The 22,854-nt window shown below is 41.6% G+C and overlaps 1 protein-coding gene across 1 annotated transcript in view; it reads right to left on the bottom strand.

The window, feature by feature from the left end:
• Window positions 1–22,459, bottom strand: part of malrd1 (MAM and LDL receptor class A domain containing 1) — a 49,349-nt gene extending 26,890 nt beyond the window's left edge. The window contains exons 1-17 of the mRNA XM_078291460.1: window positions 22,285–22,459; window positions 17,305–17,436; window positions 16,998–17,086; window positions 16,735–16,896; window positions 14,446–14,542; window positions 11,475–11,606; window positions 10,995–11,147; window positions 9,316–9,421; window positions 8,123–8,490; window positions 7,462–7,910; window positions 5,349–5,436; window positions 5,042–5,221; window positions 4,687–4,846; window positions 2,761–2,917; window positions 2,528–2,638; window positions 964–1,177; window positions 627–874 (exon numbers count right to left, since the gene is read on the bottom strand). Of these exons, the coding sequence (XP_078147586.1) occupies window positions 627–874; window positions 964–1,177; window positions 2,528–2,638; window positions 2,761–2,917; window positions 4,687–4,846; window positions 5,042–5,221; window positions 5,349–5,436; window positions 7,462–7,910; window positions 8,123–8,490; window positions 9,316–9,421; window positions 10,995–11,147; window positions 11,475–11,606; window positions 14,446–14,542; window positions 16,735–16,896; window positions 16,998–17,086; window positions 17,305–17,436; window positions 22,285–22,459 (3,021 nt within the window). The remainder of the gene's footprint in view (window positions 1–626; window positions 875–963; window positions 1,178–2,527; window positions 2,639–2,760; window positions 2,918–4,686; window positions 4,847–5,041; window positions 5,222–5,348; window positions 5,437–7,461; window positions 7,911–8,122; window positions 8,491–9,315; window positions 9,422–10,994; window positions 11,148–11,474; window positions 11,607–14,445; window positions 14,543–16,734; window positions 16,897–16,997; window positions 17,087–17,304; window positions 17,437–22,284) is intronic.
• Window positions 22,460–22,854: the final 395 nt, after the last annotated feature.

Here is a 22,854-nt window from a genome sequence, read left to right as displayed (position 1 = left end):
AAATGCCATGTCAACACAGACCTAGGCAAATATGTCTTTGCTGATACTTTTATGCCTCTACCAAATGGAACATACTGCAGTAAAACCTAAAATTAGATTCACTTAATCCAGTTGTCAGCACTAATTCAAAGGAAGCCAGTGGAGTGCTCCTGTTTTATTTGAATGCTTACTGTGTTTTATTTGCTTTAACTCTTTTCACCTATTTTGATTGTTTTATAGCTTATTTTGTTTGCTTTGCTCTTTCCTTTTTTTTATTGAAATGTATTTTTTATTAGATGGTATTTGTTTGTTTTAAACCATGCTTTGTGTGCAGGACTCTCATGTAAAAACTAACTTTGTTATTCAAGGGGATGTCCCTGTGGAAATAAAGCTGTCAATATATTGATTCTCCAAGTACTTATTTTCAACAGAATATTATTAACCTGCAGGCTGTGAGTGAAAACAACCTTTAATCTTCAGTCTAACCTTGTTTCTGAATAAAATATTTCCTCAGCCGTGAACTCTTATTGATTTCCACTGCGACTCACTTCACTGATCAAGTGATCGCACCCTATTCTATAATTCATAACCTCCTGATGTAATTGCACCCTGACCTGTTGCCTTCTGCCCTTTTATCTTGACCTGACCTTGCACTGTGTGCTCCTGTGGCTCAGCAGGGGTCCTGATATTCGGGCGGCGTCTCCGGCCGCCTGAGGGAAGGAGCTCTCCAGGTAGAGGTAGTGGCCTGATGGGTCTCTCAGGGTGTGGTCAGTCGATGGCCCGGTGCCAACCGTCGGCGTGCTGCCCGCTTTGATCAGCCAATTAAAGTCATCCTGCCGGCACTGGCGCCAGGAACAGAGGTCAAACTCAAAGTTGCAGCGTCCGCTAAAGCCCTCTGAGAGAGAACAGCACAATAGAAATCAATCCAGGCGAATCTGTTATCTCAAAATGAAACTTTTGTTGGGTATTTTCAGGGAACCTCACTGCAGATGTAGGGGTCCTCGTCGGAGTTGTCCCCACAGTGGTTGATGAAGTCACACAGGTTGTCCTGGGGGACGCAGTGGCCGTTGGCGCAGGCGTATTCCTCAGGCCGACATAGCTGGTTTGAAATCAGCGGAGGGGCACAGTTCAGGAAGTTGACATCATCCACCACCACATCGCCCATGTAGCTGATGCCTCGCTTTGCCCTGAACACCACCTGACAAACAGCAACAGGCTCAAGATCAGCTCTTAGTCTTGTCTGTCATACTTTTGCATGTTGTTCACATTGGGAAACATAATTACATTTTCAGAATACAACACCAGCACTCATCTATAATAATATTATCAAACAAGTCATTGGAACAAAACAACTGATGGCCATTGCCCTAGTAAGTCATGTTATTCTCTCTCTGGAGGCAGCGAGCTGATGAAGTGCTCAGGCAGAGGAGGGAAAGGGCACTTGAAGTCTCTCTGATTGTGAAAAAGGGCTCTTAGAGACTTTGTGTGAAAACCCTTCAGATGCTGATTGGACCATCAGATCGGACGCTCTGACTCTGTCTAGTCTGACAAAGGTTAATGGACATCAGTGAAAATGTGCAAAGGGCATGGTATTTGGACTAGGAAGGATTGTTCCAAAGCAATCAGGCCACTAATCCTGACACAGGGCCTCAGTTTCTGTATGGTGACACTGACCTGGAATAACTTCAGCAGGCAGATACATGCTGTGACTCCATGAACAGATTGCGACTCTGATTACTGACACACCAACAACTTAAGACTCATTAGATAGAATTAGAATCAATCAATCCATCATTGATCATCATGCCCATTGGACAAGCTTGTCCAATATAGTCTGCCCTTAACTGAAACTAAGCCAATTACATTGATGTTCAGCCTCCTGAGAGGCTTTCCTTACAACATTCTTGTCAGTTAAACCTAAATGGCAAAAATCTGAATCACACGTCTGTGATTGTTAAGGGGATGATAACAACTACAATGAAACACAGATCATATCAAAGGGGCTCTTCACTGTAAAACAAAGCTGTTATGTACATCATATCACACATATCCCTTACTGAGTTACTGAGCATGAAAATAAGACTGATGTTATGTGAATATTCCTTGTTGTCTAAAGGATAATTCCTTTTATCATATGATACTCAGATGGTTCTGATGATACTTTGGCCTGAAACAAAATGCATAGTTTGGTTCTGTGATAACCATGTGAGCCACAGCGACTACCATAAAATGTTTTTATAGCTAAATTAAGATGATTTTGTCAAAAATTTGAAAGGTGCTGCTTGGAAAATAAATTTCCAAGTTAGTACGTTATTTTTCAATTCTTAGAATATAGAAGAAGTTATTACACAAGTTGGAGTCTTCATAAAAAAAAAAACATTACAGCCAAATTAACGAGAGACAGTAGAGAAAATCTTGGTGGGGAACGGATATCACTTAACACAAGAGCAAAAAAGATGCCTTTGATGTGAATCGTTTACTTGCTTTGAAACTCCTTATGCTATAACACACTTGTATGTGTTTCTAAGACACAAGCTGATTGACAGACCTGCACGTTATCTGATATCCCTAAAAACACCTCCCCACGCCTCCATTTGCTGCCTTGATTCCCCGTCTGAGACCACACCGCATGAGTGACATTTCCATACTTCAGCAACACCTGCAAACATTACAAGAACAACATATAAGACTATTACGAAATTCAAACCAGATGAAAGCCTTCACACGTAACCTGCAGTATTAAATGAGATCATTCCAGCAGGGTATGACTGCTCCTCTCACTTGCAGCGAGCCCACGGTGAAGCCGCTCATGTGGTACCAGAAGACCAGAGTGCAGTGTGGCCCAGTGGAGGAGATGACAGGTGTCTGCAGGTCAGCGGTGTGACCGTAGCCACCGTTTGAACTGTCGGCACACATGTACCAGCCCTCAGGACTGCCTCTATCACAAGGAAGACAGGAAGCAGAGAACCATGTCATAATTATGTCCACGACTCGCAAGGCGTGCAGTGAATACTGTAGCTTTGAACCAAGCCACGCCATGCCGTTTTATTTACTCCTGCCGCTACGAAAATGAAAACACCGTCTTCCGCATGACAGGCTACTCTTTCCTCATTCTGATCTGAATCATGAAAAGCACTAAAAAGTATTATTTGGTTGGTTCTAAAGACTGTATAAAACCTCTATCCTGTTCCATTTCATTACTATCCCTATTCTAGCTTTCCTGCACTGGCTTACTATACATTTTAGAATTGATTTTAAGATCAATTCCAAACTGCTCTCTTGTTCGTTTTCAAGGATCAACGAGTTCCTAGCCCCAAGTTACATCTCAGACCTTTTGACCCCTTACAAGCCTGAACCCCTGCGCCCCTCTAGCTGTCCCTAGATCCAGACTGAAAACTAAAGGTGAGCGGGATTTCGCTGTCAGAGCCCCTAAGCTTTGAAACAGCCTGCCTGAGGAACGCGGGTCAGCAGAGTCTGTGCCATCTTTTAAATCCCTACATAAAACCTTGTTCTCAGGAAAAACCCTTTTATAAATGTTTTATTTTACTCATCTTTTGCTGTTGCTCTTATTTCTATTCTGTCACTTTGGGCTCTGCTTTTATTCTGCTTTATTCAAACTGCTTTTTGCTTTTATTCCTATTTTTTTGCCTGGTTTTCTTACCTCTCTTTTACATCCTTGTCTCTGTGAACCACTTTGTGACTTTGCAATGTTTTGAAAAGTGCTATATAATTCAAGTTTTTATTATTATTATTATTATGATTAGTAGTAGTAGTATTCCAATTCATTATTGACACTCATCAAGCTCTATTCCCTGTCCCAGAAGCCAGACACCTACATGCCATCAATCACAGATCCGTCCTCCAAGAAAACAGACCCCTTGAGACCAGTAGACCTGAAACTCCCTTCACTGGCCTCATCTGTATCCTTATACTCTCAGCACCATCTCTACATCTGTCCCCACCCTCCCTGCTCCAATTCAATTCCCATAAGAGGTGTGGCTCCCCTGGGCTTAAAGAAGAAGCAGCTTCCCCTATCCATTTCACTCGTCCAGGGCTTCTGCAGCTTATCGATTGAGCCCCAGTCAAGAAGGCTGCTATAGGAGTGGGGGTGGGGAAGGAGAGGTGGAGGTGGAGGTGGAGGTGGAGGCAGATGGAGGGACTATGAAAGAAGATTGTCTCTGCACTCCGGCGCAGAGGGAAGACATTACAGAAATGTAGCGGTTCAAAGTACATGGCCATTTTCTCTGCTCTCACCATCCACTCAATAAAATGGAGATAAGGACAATCAAGTCCAGGACATGTCACTGTCTACCCACTGTGGCTGGGCACTTACTCAGCCTCACAGTTTTTACTGTAAAGGTCTATGCATTTAATGAGGTAAAAACGCTAACCCTAACCTTAGGAAATACAGAAATTCTGCAATCCAATGCCACTAATCAATATGAATCAAATCCCACTCAAATCTCTTAAGGGGTGATAGAAAAAAAACATTCTACTTTTTCTCGTTAGCTCCTTAGCACTTCAATATCATATATTATTGTTGTAGAGATACAAGTACATTTGCTATATCTATTGTCAGGGTGCTGTGGCTCTGAGCCTATATATTGGTGATTTAGGAATTTGAACTTATTCTATTGTTGTCACTCTGGAGATGAATGTCAACTAAGTAACTAAAATTGAAATATAGAATGTGTTGTTGGTACTCACAGGGTGTGGTCATTAATGGGACGGTGGTAATCCTCCTCTCCATTGTGAATGGTTTCCCCTTGGTCAGGCAACCAGCGAAATGCATGGATGGGGACTGAAGAGGGGTCGACCCTCTTCCAGCCACAAGTGTCACCAGTCTCAAAATCGCACAACTCCTTCACTGCAGAAAGAGAAAAACAGAAAGACATTGAGAAGTGGAGGACAAGAGAGAGAGAGGAGAGGGAGAGGGGGTGACAGAGAAGGAAGAGATGACAGAAACGTTATGAAAAAAAGAGGATACAGTGATGAAATCGTTGTGAATGTTTGAAAATAGAGAAATTCTGGGAGAAGAAAAGGCAATGTTCACAATGCTCACCGCAGTTTGTTTCATCTGAGCCGTCGGAACAGTCGTGCCTGAAGTCACACACTTTGCTCTGGTGAACACACTCCCCGTGTGCCCCACACACAAACTGTCCATCGGGGCAGACATGTGGCTGGACTGTGGGGGCTACAGTGGTCGCTACGGGGGGAGTGGGGTTCACAGAAGGCAGCTCTCCTAGCATGAGGCACAGCAGCAAACACAAGTCAACAGCGGAGATGTAAACAGAGGGAGACTTAGGAGGACATTTATACGGCCTTAAATAATGCAAGTTCATCTTTTGAGTTATGGCATAATCATCTACCTTCATAAGGGGAACAGTTCAGGAAGGATAGGTCATCAATGGCAATGTCTCCGTTGAAATCGTCTCCAACAGTACCTTCTATCAAAATCTGCCAACAGGGAAAGTAAAACGAGGCATGAGACAATTGGGAAAAAACTGGCTGGTTTTTCCATTGACAGCATCTAAACATCTTATCTTAAGGTATTAGGAACTACTATTGAAGCCTTGCTCATTTCAGTGGCATAACTGCTGTCTCTGTCTAGCTGACATGCTAGTGCATTCCAGGAGTTATTTAATAATGAAGTGTTGTAATTTACTTATGGTATACCCACTTTCCCTCAACCTGCCTCATCTACTTGTACTTCAGTTAGCTTCTGAGGGACTGACACCATAACTTGACTATACGTGATGTTTTATATCGCTGAAAACATTTCTGCTATCAAACTCCATTGTAGCAGCAATGTAGCTCAACGTGACATTACGTCTACGTTTGACCAGTTATCCATTAAGAAAAACATACCATCAAACACCAAAATGGGCCCAGAAATGCAAAGTATATTGCCAATTGTTGTTTTTTCTAATAGTGTTAAAGTGTTTTAGGGTGGATTTTTCCTTTAAGCTTGCTGGTGAGCTTTGTAAGCTACATACACTGAATTTAAATTTTGCTACAGCCTTCCAATGCAACAAATCACTGGCTAAAAGATTATTGCTTCAGATTAGTTCTGTCTGCAGCCACCTGGCCTGCTGACTTTGTGTCATCCCCAAGGAGAGGAACATAATTTGGAAACATTGAATGAAGAGAGCTTGATGTAAAGTCAGATGGTTAGTGAAGCAGCTAGAGCATCACAAGCAGGGAAAGGTTTTCTGCTGAAAATGTGAAGTTTACTATAGGAATCAGGCCAGCACACGTGTGTATTACAGGCATAGCAGAGGAATAATAAGCAAGGCAAGCGTCTAAAATGCTGATTTGAAGCACAATCTGAAAGAGGCACTGTGTGAGTATTTTCTGGAGGTTTTTTTTTCACATAAGCATGACTCCAACAGCACTGTTTTTAAATATTTTTACAATAATCAGCAATTTTAACTATCTCTGTACTGCCATGGGAAACAATTTAATTAACTTTAATGCCCCTCAGTTCATTGTTGCCTTCATGCATGAAAGCTTTCTATATATATTTTTAGACCAGTTCTTACTGTATAACTTATAGAGTTGTGCTTTAGGCTGAGAGGATGGTGGTTTCATATACAACATGCAACTTGGTTACATTTGATAACTTTGATCACCTTATCTATATCACTAAATTCAGAATGGGTGCGTTAGCAGCATTGACAATCTTGCTGTCACATCACTGTACTTTATCATTTCATGCAATATAGTCACTGTAAAAGCAAATGGATCAATCTGAGACCATGTAATTCATTAGTCTCTCCTTTTTTCACTTTTACCCTTTCTGTAGTCAATTAGCCTGACAAACAGAGCTCCTGTTTTCAATGCCATGATGGAGGAAAAGTCTTTAACTGCCTGTCAAGTTGTACTCAATCATGAGTAATGGCAACAGAACATCCATCTTGAGTGATCGATGTCGACTGGTGAAGCTATTAAATAGAGCTTGTATTTGAGAGAGCCTATCTGCAGCATTCAACGCTGGAGCGCACTCTTTAATACAGGCTCTATTTAATTGCCAGGAAACTGTGTTCAGCTGCAGTCCATGTCTGCATGTCTATCTTTGATTAGACAAGAGGGGCTGAATTATGCAAAAGATCCAGAGTGGGATGTGAAGTGACTGCCGCTGGTGCCGCAGTATTAATAACTAAATCAACCTGTAGTCCTTCAAATTAACCTTCTAACTTGGCATTTTCAACTAGTCCACAGTGCCAATGATTTTTAATGTTGTGAGAATGCAAAGTGAAGGGAATCTGTGGAACATTTTGTCTCTGTTCAGTGTTAAATGTCTGTGTTCAAAGTAAGAAATAAGATTTGATAACAGAAAGATCACTCTCTTGATATTTCAATATGGCTCACCTCTTATTATAAGTTCTATCTTAGAAAGCAGTAGCCCTAAACACACTATGAAAGAGATTATTTTTTACCACATTTCTCATCGATTTGTGGAGCATTATGTCCTTTAGCTACCTGAAAGGGCCGAGCGCTGTTGAGGTAGAGAGTCTTCCTGTGCCACAGGTTGCCTTGGTCTCCATACCGCACCCACAGCATGTGACCGCGGCCTGTAGTGGTGGTCCTGAGGTACACGGCCAGACAGAACACATGGGAGCCAAACATGTGGTAATGGAAGCGGAAAACACAAGGGTGGCGGTACCGGGAGCCCTGGCCCTTGCCGCGCCGCGGGGTGGGCTGGAAGACTCGGCTCAGTAACACGGCGGTGTCCTTGAACTCCTGGGGGAAGGAGGACTCGATGTAGAGGTAGTGGCCGTTCGTGGTGCCCAGCGTGTGGTCCTTCGAGGGCCCGGTGCTAAAGGTGGGAGTGGGGCCTTGGGTACGGGTCCAGTCAAACACATCGCCGCCACTCTGCTCCTGTTTCCAGCTGCACAGCCCGCGCTCAAAGTTACACTGCATCTCTGGAGCTATGAGACATGACAGGGGAATGAATTGCACTGCAGCCAGCAAACAACAGGAACATGAAGCTGCTCATTAAAATGTATTCCAACACTGTAACAGCTGCAAAACAAGCATTAATTTCTGCATTTGATAGATTGAATTACAATGGCAGAAATGGAGACAAGTTCCATATTTGCTTGTGTGAAAACCCTTTCAGGGGAACATTTGCCACACTCACAGCATCCCTCCTCATCTGATCCATCCCCACAGTCATCCACAAGGTCACACAGCTGCAAGTGCTCCACACACGCCCTGCTGCGCACGCAGTGGAAGTGTGTGTGGGCGGGGCACTCCTCCATCGCCGGGGGCATCGAACAGTTCTGGAAAGTGATGTCATCCAGGGCAGAGACCCCATCGAACACACCGAGGCTGAGCTTAGCCAGCGACATCTGGAAGGGCTGGGTGATGCGTCCCAGCTGCACGGTGACCCGGTTCCAACGGGTTCCTTGGTTGTAAAAAGTTCTCCATATTATGGTGTTGTTCTCAACTCCAGCGATGCGAAGGTACATGTCAGCAGCCCCCACGGATATGCCTGAGTTGTAATGCCTGAGGAGAGGGAGGGAGCGGAGGAAGCTTTAAAAATGTACCTGCAGTAGTATTCTAGCTGTGTGTGCAACCCATCACATTCTTCTTTTTGAAATTACGTCCTCACTCCTGATAAATCATTGATTCCTCTTGTAGTGATAATGCATATGCTAGCTGGACATTATACATGAAGGCTTTTGCCGACTCTGTAGAAAAAAAATGAAATTTATAAGCCTTCAGCACTTTTCTGCCAAAAGTACGTCTCCAATCACCCAGCGGAAAAATATAATCTGTCATTTGACGGTAACTTTTAAGAGTCATAAAACTGTCAAAACATGACAGATTCAGATGCGCATCTTCCCCTTGTGTGAGACTGTGAAATAGGAGAGATGCTGAGAGAAGCAAAGAAGAGAGAGGAGAAACAGTGAGTGGAGGAGAGAGAGAGACACATAAAGAAAGAGACAGAGGCAGAGAGACAGCAAATGGGAAAGGTATAAAATTGCAGGTAGAACTGCAGGTAGAACATTATTCTGGTTATAACAAGTCATGTCAGCCAACTTCATAGACTAGAGCAATTCATATCTACTGCAAAGTCCTGGGTTTGAATGCGGCCTGGGACCTTTGTCACATGTCATCCCCCTTTCTCCCTCCCCAATCTTTCCTGTCTCTCTTCACTGCAGACTTTATAATAAAGGCAAAAAGCCCCCAAAAAATATCTTTAAAAACAAAAACATAAGGCAATTGATATCTACTTCAGTGGGAAAGAAAGAAAGAAAGAAAGAAAGACAGAAAGAAACAAAGGAAGGAAGGACGGGTTTTGAAGGTGCCCTGCAGTGTCTCTCTCACCAGAAGGTCATGGTGCAGCCGGAGGCCGACTGTTGGAAGCGCGGTCCTCGGAGCACGGCCCTCGAATAAAGACTGCTACTGTTCTTCAGCACAAACATGAAGTGGCCTGCAATGAGCGAGAGCACAATAAATATTCAAACCGCACTCAGTATCTACTTTATTAGGCACACATCCCCATTTATGCAAACAGCCTGTTCCTCCAGACAGTGAGTCACCTATAAACAAAGCAAAAGTGTAAAGCATGCAGACAGGGTCGAGAGGTTCAGCTGCTATTTGACTAAGCGCCGTTGAACGTGGCGTGGTTGCCGGTGCCAGACGGAGCAGTTTCAGCTTCTCATAAACTGCCGTCCTCCTGGGATTTTCACGCACTGCAGTGTCTATACAGTTCACCAAGAATGGTGCAATAAACAAAACACATCCAGTCCGTTGCAGTGCTGGGGGGCAACAATGCCTCGTTGTGGAGTGGTCAAGGGGGAACGCCAAGACTAAGGTATACAGGCAAGGTAAAGGCTGTGCAGAAGCCCATTTAAATCACTGCTGTCAGCAAAGAACAAGAAGATGAAGCTGCAGTGGGCATGTGATGACCACAACTCGACGACTAAAGACAGTAATAGATAGATAACATAATTTCTGACATGCTGATGGCAGAATTTGGCATAAACAGCATGAATCCATCTGGTGCCAACAGTACAGACTGGTGGTGTTGGTGTGATAGTAAGGGGAATGTGTTATTGGCTCACATTAGGCCCCTTAGCACCAAATGAGCATCATTTGAACACCGCATTGCTGCTGACAAGGTCCATCTCTTCCACAGTCAAATTTTCAATACTTCCACCAGGATAATGTGCCATGTTGTGAAAGCTTGCATCATGTCAAGATGGCTTTCAGGAACATGACGGTGACTTTAGTTTACAGCAACGGCCTGCGCAGTCCCCAGATCTCGACTCAATAGATGAGGTGGAACAGGATGTTCAGAGCATGAATGTGCCGCTGAAAAACCTGCAGGAACTGTGTGACACTATCAAGTCGGCATAGAACAAGATCGCTGTGGAGCATTTCCTGCATCTTGATGAATCTGAAAAATGAGGTCCCACCCAGCACTAACTACATAGGTTTACCTAATAAAATGAATACTGAATGTATGCAACAAGAGGACAAAACTAGACTCAGCTGGTGTGGAGGAAAACTTGATTCTAGAGATGCAAATAAAGTGAATGAATTAGATAATATACAATAACCTCATAAGATGTTGTGGTACATAATGCATTTGGACCATAGGAGAAACTAAAAGTGTTTCAGAGTTTGTGATACATTTCAGTGAGGTGTGAGGTTTTAATATGGGAGGATGGGTACAGTATATGTCGATTTCCTTTCTATTATTCAGATGGCTGAGAAAGCATTTCTCTTTGCAGTGGCTATCTCTCAAAAATACAGACAAGGGTTTTTCCTTTTTTCACACAAAGTCATTGATTTAATCTGTGGGTAATATTATTTTCTGCCAATTATTTCCGACCCAGCACCCTGGACGTAGTGACATCCTCTTACCAGCTTATCTCATTTCTCTCCTTGTTCCAGTGACTGATGATAGCAGCTGCCATTTGCAGATGGCAGAATTGCTGTGTGTGTGCACATGTGTGTGGCGTGTATGTGTGTCTGTACGTGTGTGTTTGCTTCTCTACCTTCGGTGCTGTTAGTGGAGTGGTCCAGGGGTGGTGGGTGGCCCTGGTAGTATGGAGGCACCTCCACAGACGAGCCCCTGACCCAGTCGAAGCCGTCGCCGAGGGTGAACTCATACCAGCCACAAGAGCTGCCCTCAAAGTCACAGGCAGATGCTACATGGGTAGAGAGATAGGTTAAGTACTGCTATTTGGATAAAAAGTCTCAAAATGCTGGATAAACTCAATTATGGGGGTCTCTTTGCCTGCCCCGATCGACAAATCCCATAAGAATACAACAAAGTAAGAAAAAGATGGAATTCTGGTTCTGGCATGTAAATATTGGACAAAAAATTAGGCACACTAGTATCCACAGCTTTGAATGTCACTTCAACCGTTCTGACCATATTGGCAGATGCATATAAATCAGGAAGCTGTGAGAATTTGAGGGTATAAATGGGATGTGAATGATGGGAATGTGTTACTTGGCAACAGGGTTCTTACAGCAGCTGGCTTCGTCCTCCCCATGGGGACAGTGTGGGGTGAAGTCGCACACTTTGCTCTCCTCTATACACTCCCCACTGCCACAGGCAAACCATGCGGGGGGGCAGACAGGAGGAGTAGGCGCACTGCTCTCTGGCACAGGGAACACAAATGAGAAATCAATACTTTGATGGAATACAAATGCACAATACAGTATGACATACTTAGTATTCAGCAACATGCCACTCTGTGGTAGAGGCACTTTGATAGCTGAAAGCTTCATTTAATTAGATGTGAGCCCACCACATGCAAAGAGCTACAGCTCCATTTAATCAGATGAAGGCCGACCACATACAGAGTTAGTCATTATCATTGACTCCTATCATGTGATTTTATTATTTAAAGGCACTCATGGGAAATCAATGTGGATTAATAAAGCTGAGCTGAGCTGGGTCCTCCTCTATACCACAGAACAGCAAGTGCATTAGCCGTGTTGTTATGGAAGAAGATTTGATTTAACTGTGAAGTAATGTGAATGAACGAAGTTCAGATATTTCAATCAATAGTAAGCCCAGGACCCCATCTCTTAAATGAACTGAATTTCATTCTGCTTATTATATAAGAATTACTGGAAACAAAAGTGAAAAATAGTCTGATGGGTTCTGGATGGCTATTGACAAAATGCTGTAAATGTCTTCTGCTTTCTCAGACTCCTGTAGCAACAGTAACTCTCGAAACATAAGTCTTTTAAAATAGAAAAGCAATATAAGTTTATGAGTAGTCCCTCTCCTGTGCTTTTGCAGTCTAGGAATGAAACACCTTGGAAGAGTGTCTCCCTGGTGGACTCATCTCAGCAGGAAAATGTAATAAAATGAGGATGATAGGCCAGATGATCTCAAGAGTGGGCCAGACAAGACCAGGCCAGGCAAAAGCGACTGAAAATAGCTATCACTTAGACAGATAGATAGATAGTGAATTATGTGGTGGCCTGTTCATTCCCCCAACATGTACAGACACACAAACAAGCACACATGCAAAAAGAGTGTGATTTATGATAGCAGGGTCTGAGAAGTGCCAGACTTCAGCTGAAAATAGATTTTACTAAAACTTTCTTCTGTCTTATTTTCACCCTGCATTCAAGGTAACCACTTAATTATAGGCCTATGTTAATGGTTATAATGCCATTATTTGTGACAATGCACTTAATCTAAATTCATAGCTGTTGTGAACCCATATTTCAGCGCAACAAATTTCTAGGTGACTAGGAGGTAGGATGAATAATAAAGGACATGAGGCATAAACAATCCGCTGTAAGTGAACATAATGACATGTCGTTACCAATCTCAGATGTGAGAAAAATATCAAAACGATTTCCATGTCTTCCTCTGCTTCAAACATACAGGCCAGGCTAAACAGGGAGTCACACAGATCCATTATAGAGATGAACCTCTGCCTGTGTAGTAAACTGTTAATTGCTGCTCTAACACCCATTGGTTATTTCTTCACTACTGGTGCTTTGACTGCGAAAAGGTAAGTTAAGTTGGCTCAGACTGTGTATTGGTGCAGAGCTGCCAATGAGAGGCCATAACAGAGAAGCTGAGGTGAGATTGTGCATCTGTCCCCTGCACCGTCGCTCAGTGTGCAGTTTTATGTTTTTGGTACGATGGAGCAGGTCAGTCACCGACCTGGCTTGATGAGGCGTGGCACATTTCAAAACTCCACTGTTGGGAATAGAAGACAGATGGAAGCAGAGGGACCGAGTGCCAAGGTGACACTAACCTGTCCCGTCCACTTAGACACGCTAAACTAGCCCCGGTGAAGGTCCAGCAGACTCTGTGGTCCTTCAAGTCCACAGCACACACTGAGCACTGTGTGCTGTGCTCTTATTTAACGCACTCCACTCCACTCTAGTTTTAGTTTTACGAACACTTCTCCGAGGCAGAGCTGCTCTGGAGGCAGAAATAATCTATTTGGTTGAGTTAAACTTCAATGGTCAGAGAGAGCAAAGAACCAAAGTTTTTCTGGCTAAGTCCCATTAGACTGAAGCTCTGTGAAAAGAGGTAAGCGAGTTAGCCAATATTATGAAGCATAGCGCTCTTGGTGCTAACCAAAAATGCACAGCCACACTAACTTATGTAAGCTAGTTAGCTAGCCTGCTGAGCTTCCAAGATCATGACTGCCATGGTCATGAATAGATGAAAAAATTTGTCATTACCATTTATATTTTCTATTTATATTTTGACCAGAGTTCCTTCTTTGCCATTCAAGTTTGCCAGTTAGCTAAAGTTAGCTAAAACTGTGATACTTTGGCTCCGCCCACTCAGGTTCAACTCAACCAATCATATTATTTCTGCCTCCAGTCTACACTCACAGTGGCCTTGAGGCTCCACAGGGAAAGAGACCTGTATGGCCTGAAGGCACCAGGTGGATGCTTGAATGAGAAAATCAATAGAGAAATTACAACTCTGTTTGTTTTACAGACAGAGAGAAGGGACATCATCCTATTGGATGAATGATAGTGGTTATAAAATTCCCTATAAAGATGCTATAGTTTGTGCTTGTGGCTGAGAAATATCACCATGGCAACATGTTAAAAATCTGTCCGATACAGCAAGTGGTCAGCTCTATATCAAAGCCTCTGGCCAACATGCTCAGCTGTGTCATATTACTGAGCTGCAGGCAGCACACTATAGCAGACATAAATAAATCCAGAGACTGTGCTCCATGTTCAGTGCTGGGAAATGTGTAGTAAGCACTATTTTAATGATCCAGTTATTCTGTTATGATTCAGTATTATCACTATGGGACCATGTAATTGTTTTTCACAGCCAAGGATGTCTTATGTTGGCCGCTTTATTTTCTTTTCCTCGTTATCAGTATTCAAAACAAGGTTAAGGCTGTCTGTTTAAGAATGTGCAGCGATATTTCATCAAATCTCAAGGTCTGAACTTGTCCTGTCTGTGTAGTGGGGTGTTATTAATGGCAGCAGTACCAGACACAGTCACACAGCCATGACTGAGGGAGAGGTCATCGATGGCCAGGACCTCAGAGGATCCACTGTCAGCAGATAGCTCCCCTCGAATCACTACCTGGAAGACACACAGAAAACCTTTTAGATATCATCATTCAGTCCCTCCTTTTCATCCTCTTTTCATTGCTTTTTCTCTATATTTCTGTGTGTATGTGAGTTTGTGCGCACGCGTGTGTGCAATTGTGCATTTGTGCATATGTGCTGTGTGTTTGTGTGTATGTGAGATTCATACTGAACCTCCTAGAATACTGTTTATCTAAGAAAAACCATTACATTCTCTCCGTCTGTCACAGCGCTATCAGAATAATATCTTCGCTGCACTGATCAAAGTCCAGAGAGAGGCTTTATCTACCACCATGCAGTTTTATAGCTTATGATTTATGACTGATCTAAGGATGAAATGGTGGATTGTGTCATCATGGGTGATGGGAAAATCCACTAAAATACAGAATTTGTATCGGTTATACTTTATAGTCAAAAATATTCAGCTGATATTTATATTTCTCTCTCCCCGAACTGGAATCCAAAGAACCACAACTCTTGTCTTTGATGCCATAAAGCAATACTGTAGAGCTGCTACATTAACAATGTATGGGATGATAACTTTGTGCAAACACAAGGTGTTTGTTTAGGATTTTTTACGCCCAAACGAGTGTGTTTATCTGATCCAAACAATACACCCATGCCCTCAGAAAATCCTCCTGGGTTCTTTCACAGTATCCACAGAGTCACTTATCGTGAACAGCAGCTGCTCCAGAAAATGCTGCTTAATCACATCATAGATTAGATTCTCAGCATTCTTGTTTCCAGCTTTAGGACAAACATGTTTATGCAAACACAAATCTTGATAAACTCTCCAAAATCCTGGGAATAACGTAAGTGTTTTCTGCTTTGGGGTGGATTTTTGCTACAAGACTAGAGTATACCCTCGAAAACTGCATTTAAATGGGTGAAGAAGTGTAGTAGATCATTAAGCAAATTAGGCTGAAATTGAAGTCACTCAGAAGGAATTGCTGTGGTAAATAAGACCCTATCAACTAAACTGCCTTTGAAACAGGAAGTGGATTAATGGAGGGGAAAGTGAGTGTTAGCAAAGAGTTGACCTCTATTTACCTCAGGCATCAGGCAGCCATGTTATGAAACTGAGCAGGCTAAGCCCAGTGGCAGATGGTGGAGGCAGAGAAGGGGAGAGGGGTGAGACTCTGACATTGTCTGAGGATATGGCAAGGACACAAACAGCAGGCTTCATCTGACTCCAGATGGCCTCTGAAGAGTCCAGTTGGGTCGAAACCCCTCACTGCACATAAATGGCCCCTCTCTTACCTTTGGCCACTCATTATTCCATTGATGGCTTCATCAGTTTAAAGGTAACCTACAGTATGTATCTTACATTGTGTACCACACACTATCCAATATCAACAAATACATGTCAGCTCCTGTAAACTTTTCAACAGTAATCTTTATACGTGTCAATACGATACGATCAGATACCATACAATTCTATACGATACGATACGATACGATACGATACGATACGATATAATGCAATGCGATGCGATACAATACGATACGATATGATGTGATACAATAAAATACGATACATAAAGGACAATGTAAAGAGAGCTGGTCATTATCACAAAATAAACCCCAACAGGATGAATCAAGACCCCAACCTGAAACATCTTGCTGTACATTATCCCTCTTATTACATGGCTACTTACCAAAGACATTAATCATTTGACAGAAAATATTGATTTAAAATTATTTCATTTCAAGCTAAAGTAATTTACAAGCTTCAGCCAAAAAATTGTCTAGCAAGACTGTCTACAGTTAAAGAGTATCTTTTTGGCACAAGGTATTGCAAATTAATTTGATTATCAATAAAATTGACCCAACTTCTTGACTGCAGAGTGATGTGATTACAGATGTGATTACAGATGTGACACAGCGGTTTGTTATGTGAAACAATGGCCTGTTATTCAGAAATAACAGACGCTAGAATGCATTCATTGGCCAACCAGAATCGAGTATTCAACAAAGCCATTTAAAAAGATACAATATGATATACCATACAAAACCATACGGTATGACAACACCATACCACACCGTACCATATGATAAGGTCTGATATAATGTGAGAAAAGAAGAGAATGATACACATTGTCCACTTATATCTGCTCTATAGCGCAATACTATAGTATACATTGTGTATCGCCATTGTATGGCCTAATTATGGCAAATTGTACAGACCTGAAAATGGTGGTCACTGGTAAACCGAATCACTGTCCGTAGCCACGTTTCCATCTGTGGTTGCAGGTGTTTCCACACCACTGTGCTCTGACCCAGAGGATGACTCTGAATTAGGACCTGAAGATCTCCATGTTTTGCCCCAACGTGATGGTAGAAGCTCATCTGTTGAGAGAAAAATGCGTGAAAGTTATCAATCACCAGGTGTTGTTTATAGTTTTGTCTGGACTTTATGACAAAATTACCCAATCAGGAGAATGAGCTACCTGGCAAGTCTGAGAGGGCAGGAAGACTGGACTCTTCAGGTCTGCCACGGTTCTTTCTCCTCCAACAGGCAAAAGGGACACAAAGTATGCTGAGGGAGAGACAGAAGTGTGTGTGTGCATGTGTGCGTGTGTGTGTGTGTGTATGTGTTTGTGTAAGGAGGTAAGAAAGAGGATGGGAAAATAAATGAAACAGAAAGAAATGAAAAGTTTATTCATAATAGACACATATCTCATATAACAAATGTCAGATGCTCCTTCAACAACTGGTCAAAAATGAAGGACTTCAACTTCAGATCCAGCGAGCTACCTGATTGGTTGTTAGCGTGGTCGTGTGTGAGTCCTGGGACCCCTGTTGCTCTGGTCCATTCAAACGGCGTCTCTGAGCTTTGGGTCAGGTCACAGAACCCCTCCTCAAAGTCACACCGCTTGTACCTTGAACCTGTAGGAAAATAAAATAAAACAATTTCAAGTACAGCACACATCCACTGACACTCTGAATTTGGTCTACTGCTTTCTAAATTGCACTGTTTTGTGTTTCACTCTGGAGTGTATTTTACCGCTCCTCTGTGAATTGGGATTATGTTCCACGCACAATAAAGATTCATCAACTCAGCAAGTAGTTTCTCAGCTTAAAACAGGGACTTTTTTGGCTTGATGTGCAACCTGGGACTATAAACCAGTTGTATTAATGCTGTAGTATTTTCAGAGGTAAAATGCCCAGATATATGATCAGCAAAGGTCAGTTAGATTTTCAGATTTTATTTCAGTGACAAACAGGCTTTAGGAGAGGAAGAAATAAATATCAAAATGTGGAGCTGATGATGCAGCAAGCAAAGTGTACTGAATTGTTTTTAAAGGAGCATGTTGCATGTTAATTTAATTTGTTATTTACCTGCCATGGGTTCAGGGTATGTTCCGTTAAAATTGTGCATATTTCAATTCTTCCTGTAGTATATCAGTGCATGTGATCATGCTATTAGGAGAGTGTCTGCCCTAGCATTTCAAATTATCTTAGTGATAGAATTAAAAGTTGTAACACTTTACAACAACTATCATTGAGAAATTGTGAACTTTCATTATCATGTAATGATTAACAACTAATTGATGATTAGTTAATTTCCTGCATTGTTTACAAATGAATAATACATTATATTGTATATATCATTCAAGTTTCATCATCATTTAGTTCATGACATGTTAACAAACTTATTAAATATTTACAAAGCATTTGTAAACATCAGTTATAAAAGCCCACATAATACTTATTTTTTATTTGTACATTAAGGATGACCAGTGTACCTTTGAGGGTACATTGTGACAAGCGTACCTTTGTTACAGAAATGGATCTGGGCTATTTCTGACAGTGTAAGGCAAACAAAAATAATTTAATCCATTTATTAACATGTTATTAAGTAATAATTAACCAATGTACACCATATTATTTACTGTTAATGAGTAAACAATGTAGGAAATTACCTTCTCATCAATTAGCTGTTACTGAACCATTAAACGATAATTAATAAACATTAACAACATGATGCATTCACCATTCATCAATGATGGTTGTTAAGAAGTGTAAACAGCTTGAAATGAAAGGGAAACCATCTCACACTAAATGACCCAAAATGTTTCAATTATCAGGAAGGACAGGCTGTTGATAAAAGAGTAGACAAACAATAATAATGTTATTTTTGACAAGCATCTATTATGCTGTCCAATTATAGTTATGCATGGCTCTTTTAAATCAGGTGTGAAATTAATGTTTTTCATTTTCAGCTTGACTGTGCTGAGTGAGAAGCCATAATGACACAGCATGCATTTATTGTATTTGTACCCAGATTCATCCTCATTGCACATCCCTCCTCAGAGAGCGCTAGTCTATGGGGGTATTGTTGTTTCAAAATAAAATAAATAAATAGTGTGAACATGTCACAAACAAAATAAAATCCACAGATATGTTTTGTATCTTACAAACAAAATAATTGGTTCACAAATATGTTTTTTGCATGTAAGCATCACCTGACATTCGTGGAATCACTTGCATTTATTTGTGGATTTTTGGGACAATCCTACCGGCAAGTATGGCAAACTGATCCACAAATAGCTTTTTCCCACGGCGCAGCTGAGGACATCACACGGCAAATTCAGGTCAGTCAGTCAGTCAGTCAGTCAGTCAGGTAATGCTTAGTGAGATGGCGCTTCATGGGATGGCCTCTAGAGGGCGTCTCTGACTAAGAGATGGCCCCGAGTCTCTTGACAGAGGAAACAAATCTAGGCTATATCAGGGGGTCATTGGGCCGGAACGCACCGGTATGCCGTTCCAGGAGAATTTGACGATGTAACGCATGTTCCGGTTCTGAAAAAATAAATACAGAGCAGTACCGGTGGTTGCACCTGTTTTAGGAGCTTAAACTACTGGCTCGGTTTGTTTTATGACCAAAGTTTTCCAGCTGGGCGGTGTTTGGACCTTCGGGCCAATCACAGTGCTTAAAAACGGAAAACTCCTCTCAACCGCATGAAACAAACGCACAATCAAAAGACAAGCACAAACTGTTTAATCTGAGCCATGGAGCTGACAGGTTGTGTTGTGAAAATGCAGAGAAAGAAGAAACTAGACATTCTTTCCTATTTTCAACCCAATGTGAGTGATAAAACAATGTGTTCAAGTGAATTCAACTTGTTTCTATGAAGTAGCACCTCTCCACCATGCTGACATTCCCAAACAGCCCAATGGACAGAAATCTATCCGTCAATAATTCTGTCCGTTTTCCAATGGATCAGTGTGGCTGCAGCTACTGGAATTCAACACACGCGCCGTGGGCCTGTACAGGATTTGTACTTGTTCTGTTAATGACACAGAGCCTCAGATACTTTCTGCAGTTTCTTCTGTTACAGAAACTCCTGCTCTTCAAGAACCACCTGACACTTCTCTGGAAAATGCTCCCAAAGAAATTAACTTATTTATGATGTGTTCTGGCCTTTATTAGTTAGTAAATTCATCTGTATTCAGATGTAGTGTTCATAGTGCATGCGGTTTTACTTATTTATTTTTTGGGGTATTTGTGAAAGGCCTACTCAAATTAAGTGAAAGAAGGTTGTAAGGTATGAGACAAGCATCCCCATCTTTTTTTAATCTTACTTACACGTCAAGTGAGGCAGTTTTATATACTTAAGTGTTTATTAGATTGATTTTAGATCACTTTTGTTGTATGTGATCCTTTTCCAAAAACTAAACAGGACCTTGGCACATACGTATATTGGAAGTACACATGTTCAATTCTTTCTCTATTACAATAACATCTACAGCAGATTTTTCTCCCCTTGCTTTTGTTGAATCTTACCTAGCTCTAACATAATACAGTTGCCCTCTGTGGACTTGGGCTCTCAAACCATCCACCTGTTATAAAGTAGTATTCTTTCTTTTCTTATCATTGGATTGGTCTTCTTGTAATGCTTAATACCACCTGATAAAAACAAGACCAAATTTGGATTCACTTAGGCCACCTGACACCCATGGTTTTGTCTGTGGGAAAATTCATTAATTTATTCATTTATTTTCCATACCTGCTTTAAATAAAAAAAATATTAAATTATTTTTAACCAAAATGTCAACTGGAACCTTGAAATACAAAGGTCATGATGTGACTCCGGGATGAGATAAATATACAGATTCTTTTTGTCAGCAGGCAGGGTGTTCTGACTCTTCTCCTTCTCCTTCTCCAACTGCAGAATCTTGTCCTGGACCTGGGCCTGGATCTTACCCTGGGCCTGGGCCTGGACTCTTTATTCATCAGTCATTGAAATTTGAATCAACAAAAATATTAATTGAAATTATATATTATAATAACAAATTGAGTGATTTGTCAGCTGTGGTACAAATTAAACTGCTAGCCAATTCCATAGGCTATTGAAACAGGGTTGATAGCCTACAATACATCATATCCTCCCATATATTCTCAGAGTGTCTACATTTTGTACTTTTAGCTGAAATATAGTCAACACAAGTTAACTTTTGTCATGCTGCTCATAGTAAATCAGATGTCCCTGGTACCGTAGGCCCAGCTGTCACCCCATGACACCCGGTTAACCGTCTGAATGAAGGAGAGGTGAGCAGCAGCTCTACTGTCACACAACAGAAACCCTGTTGTGGGGAAAAAGCTTACCACTCTATTTCAAATATCACACATAACTCAGGTAACTTTTAATAAGTGATAGTTTCCTAGATCAGGGGTTCTCAAACTTTTTCAGGCCGGGGACCCTTTAGAAGGGAGACATTTTTCCAAGGACCCCTCTTGACCATAACACCAAAAAAATCCTAAAATAAGTTATCACAACAGTGTTACACTACAACTACTTCTTCAAAACATGTACCATAGAACCTTTGTTTTGCATCACATTTTGGCCTTTTCTTGCTATTTACAACCACAGTAGCTTACCTTGTAAATGAATGAGATGTGTGGGCCAGTCTCTCTCCACACAGTTTCTCAATTCTTGGAGTGATGGATGACAGGCAGACTATGATCATTCTCCACATGCAAACTGCGTGTTTAGTCAATGAACTTGACAAACTCAATATAGCTATCATCATATTTTCTTAGCCAATTTGGCCTTAGTGTCACCTGACGATGAAGGCTTTGAACTCAAATAGTTTTCCATGGCTAGTCAAGCCAGTGGCGTTCCTAGCTAAACAGCAGTGTCGGTGCGGGAAACAGTGTCCTAACAGTCCTAACCCCTAAGATTGATTGACAGCAGTAAGATTGACGTGAAGTGCCACAACATATAATCTCTATTGGCTCGAAACAAACAGGTGGGAGTTAAGGGTGCACAGACTCTCCATGTTAATGATTTTACTCTAAAACCTTCAAATTTTACTCTCAATTGTGCTTTTACAAACTCATAAATGGATTATTTACAAATATGCGTCTGCTGCCGGATGACCTTCAACTTCTTCCTGCTTGTCTCTAATCCAAAGTACACTTTAGATACACCGAATGTAGGAACATCTTCCTGATATTGAGTTGCAGCCCTGTTTTTACAATCTCAGTGTTGTCTCAAAGCTTAAAAATCCTTTTGTAACTCGTCTGCTTCTCTTTATCTACATCTCCTCCTTTGTAATTGGTATAGATTTAATAAGGGAAATCAATAAGGAATAATGGCTTCTACCTGGATTCACCTCACTAGTGTACATCATGAAAAGAGTAAGTGTCCCTAATATTTTGTCCATTCAGAGTATATGTACGTATATACTTATAAATATCTTTTAGATTAGTTTTCATGTTTTACTCACAGTCTTCCTCATCGCTGCCATCCCCACAGTCGTCAGTGAAGTCACACACACTGTCCTCAGACACACATGATCCCTGAGCACAGGTAAACTCCCGTGTTGAACAGGCTCCGACAGACACAGGCAGGTAGACCAGAGAGCAGGCCAGCAGCCACACCGGCCGCAGCAGCAAAGTCATCAGCTTGGATATTCCCTCTCCTTTAACTAGAAGCCGTTCTCACACTTCACCTCCGAATGAAGCATGTTGTAGTGAGAACGTGAAGGGGAACGCCAGTCGAGGTACAGCCAGTTTACTTGGCTCTTCGATTGATTCTTTACGTGTGTTCAAGCTGTTAGCATGGGGTAAAGGGCAATAAATGGCTTTTATGGCTGTTACTCAATAAGGTGAGTGCATGTGTGTGTGTGTGTGTGTGTGTGTGTTCTTGTATTACTATACTTATGTGGACCAAATGTTGTCACAACTCAGAAGTATAGAAAAATGAGAAAAATCGTCCAAAGTGAGGACATTTTGCTATGTTTTTTTAATTTTAGGGTCAGGACTTGGGTTTAGGGTTAATATTAGAATTAGTATTA

This window comes from Centroberyx gerrardi, chromosome 22, assembly GCF_048128805.1.
Source record: "Centroberyx gerrardi isolate f3 chromosome 22, fCenGer3.hap1.cur.20231027, whole genome shotgun sequence".
Lineage (NCBI taxonomy): Eukaryota > Metazoa > Chordata > Actinopteri > Beryciformes > Berycidae > Centroberyx > Centroberyx gerrardi.
This window is presented reverse-complemented; position numbering and strand designations above follow the sequence as displayed.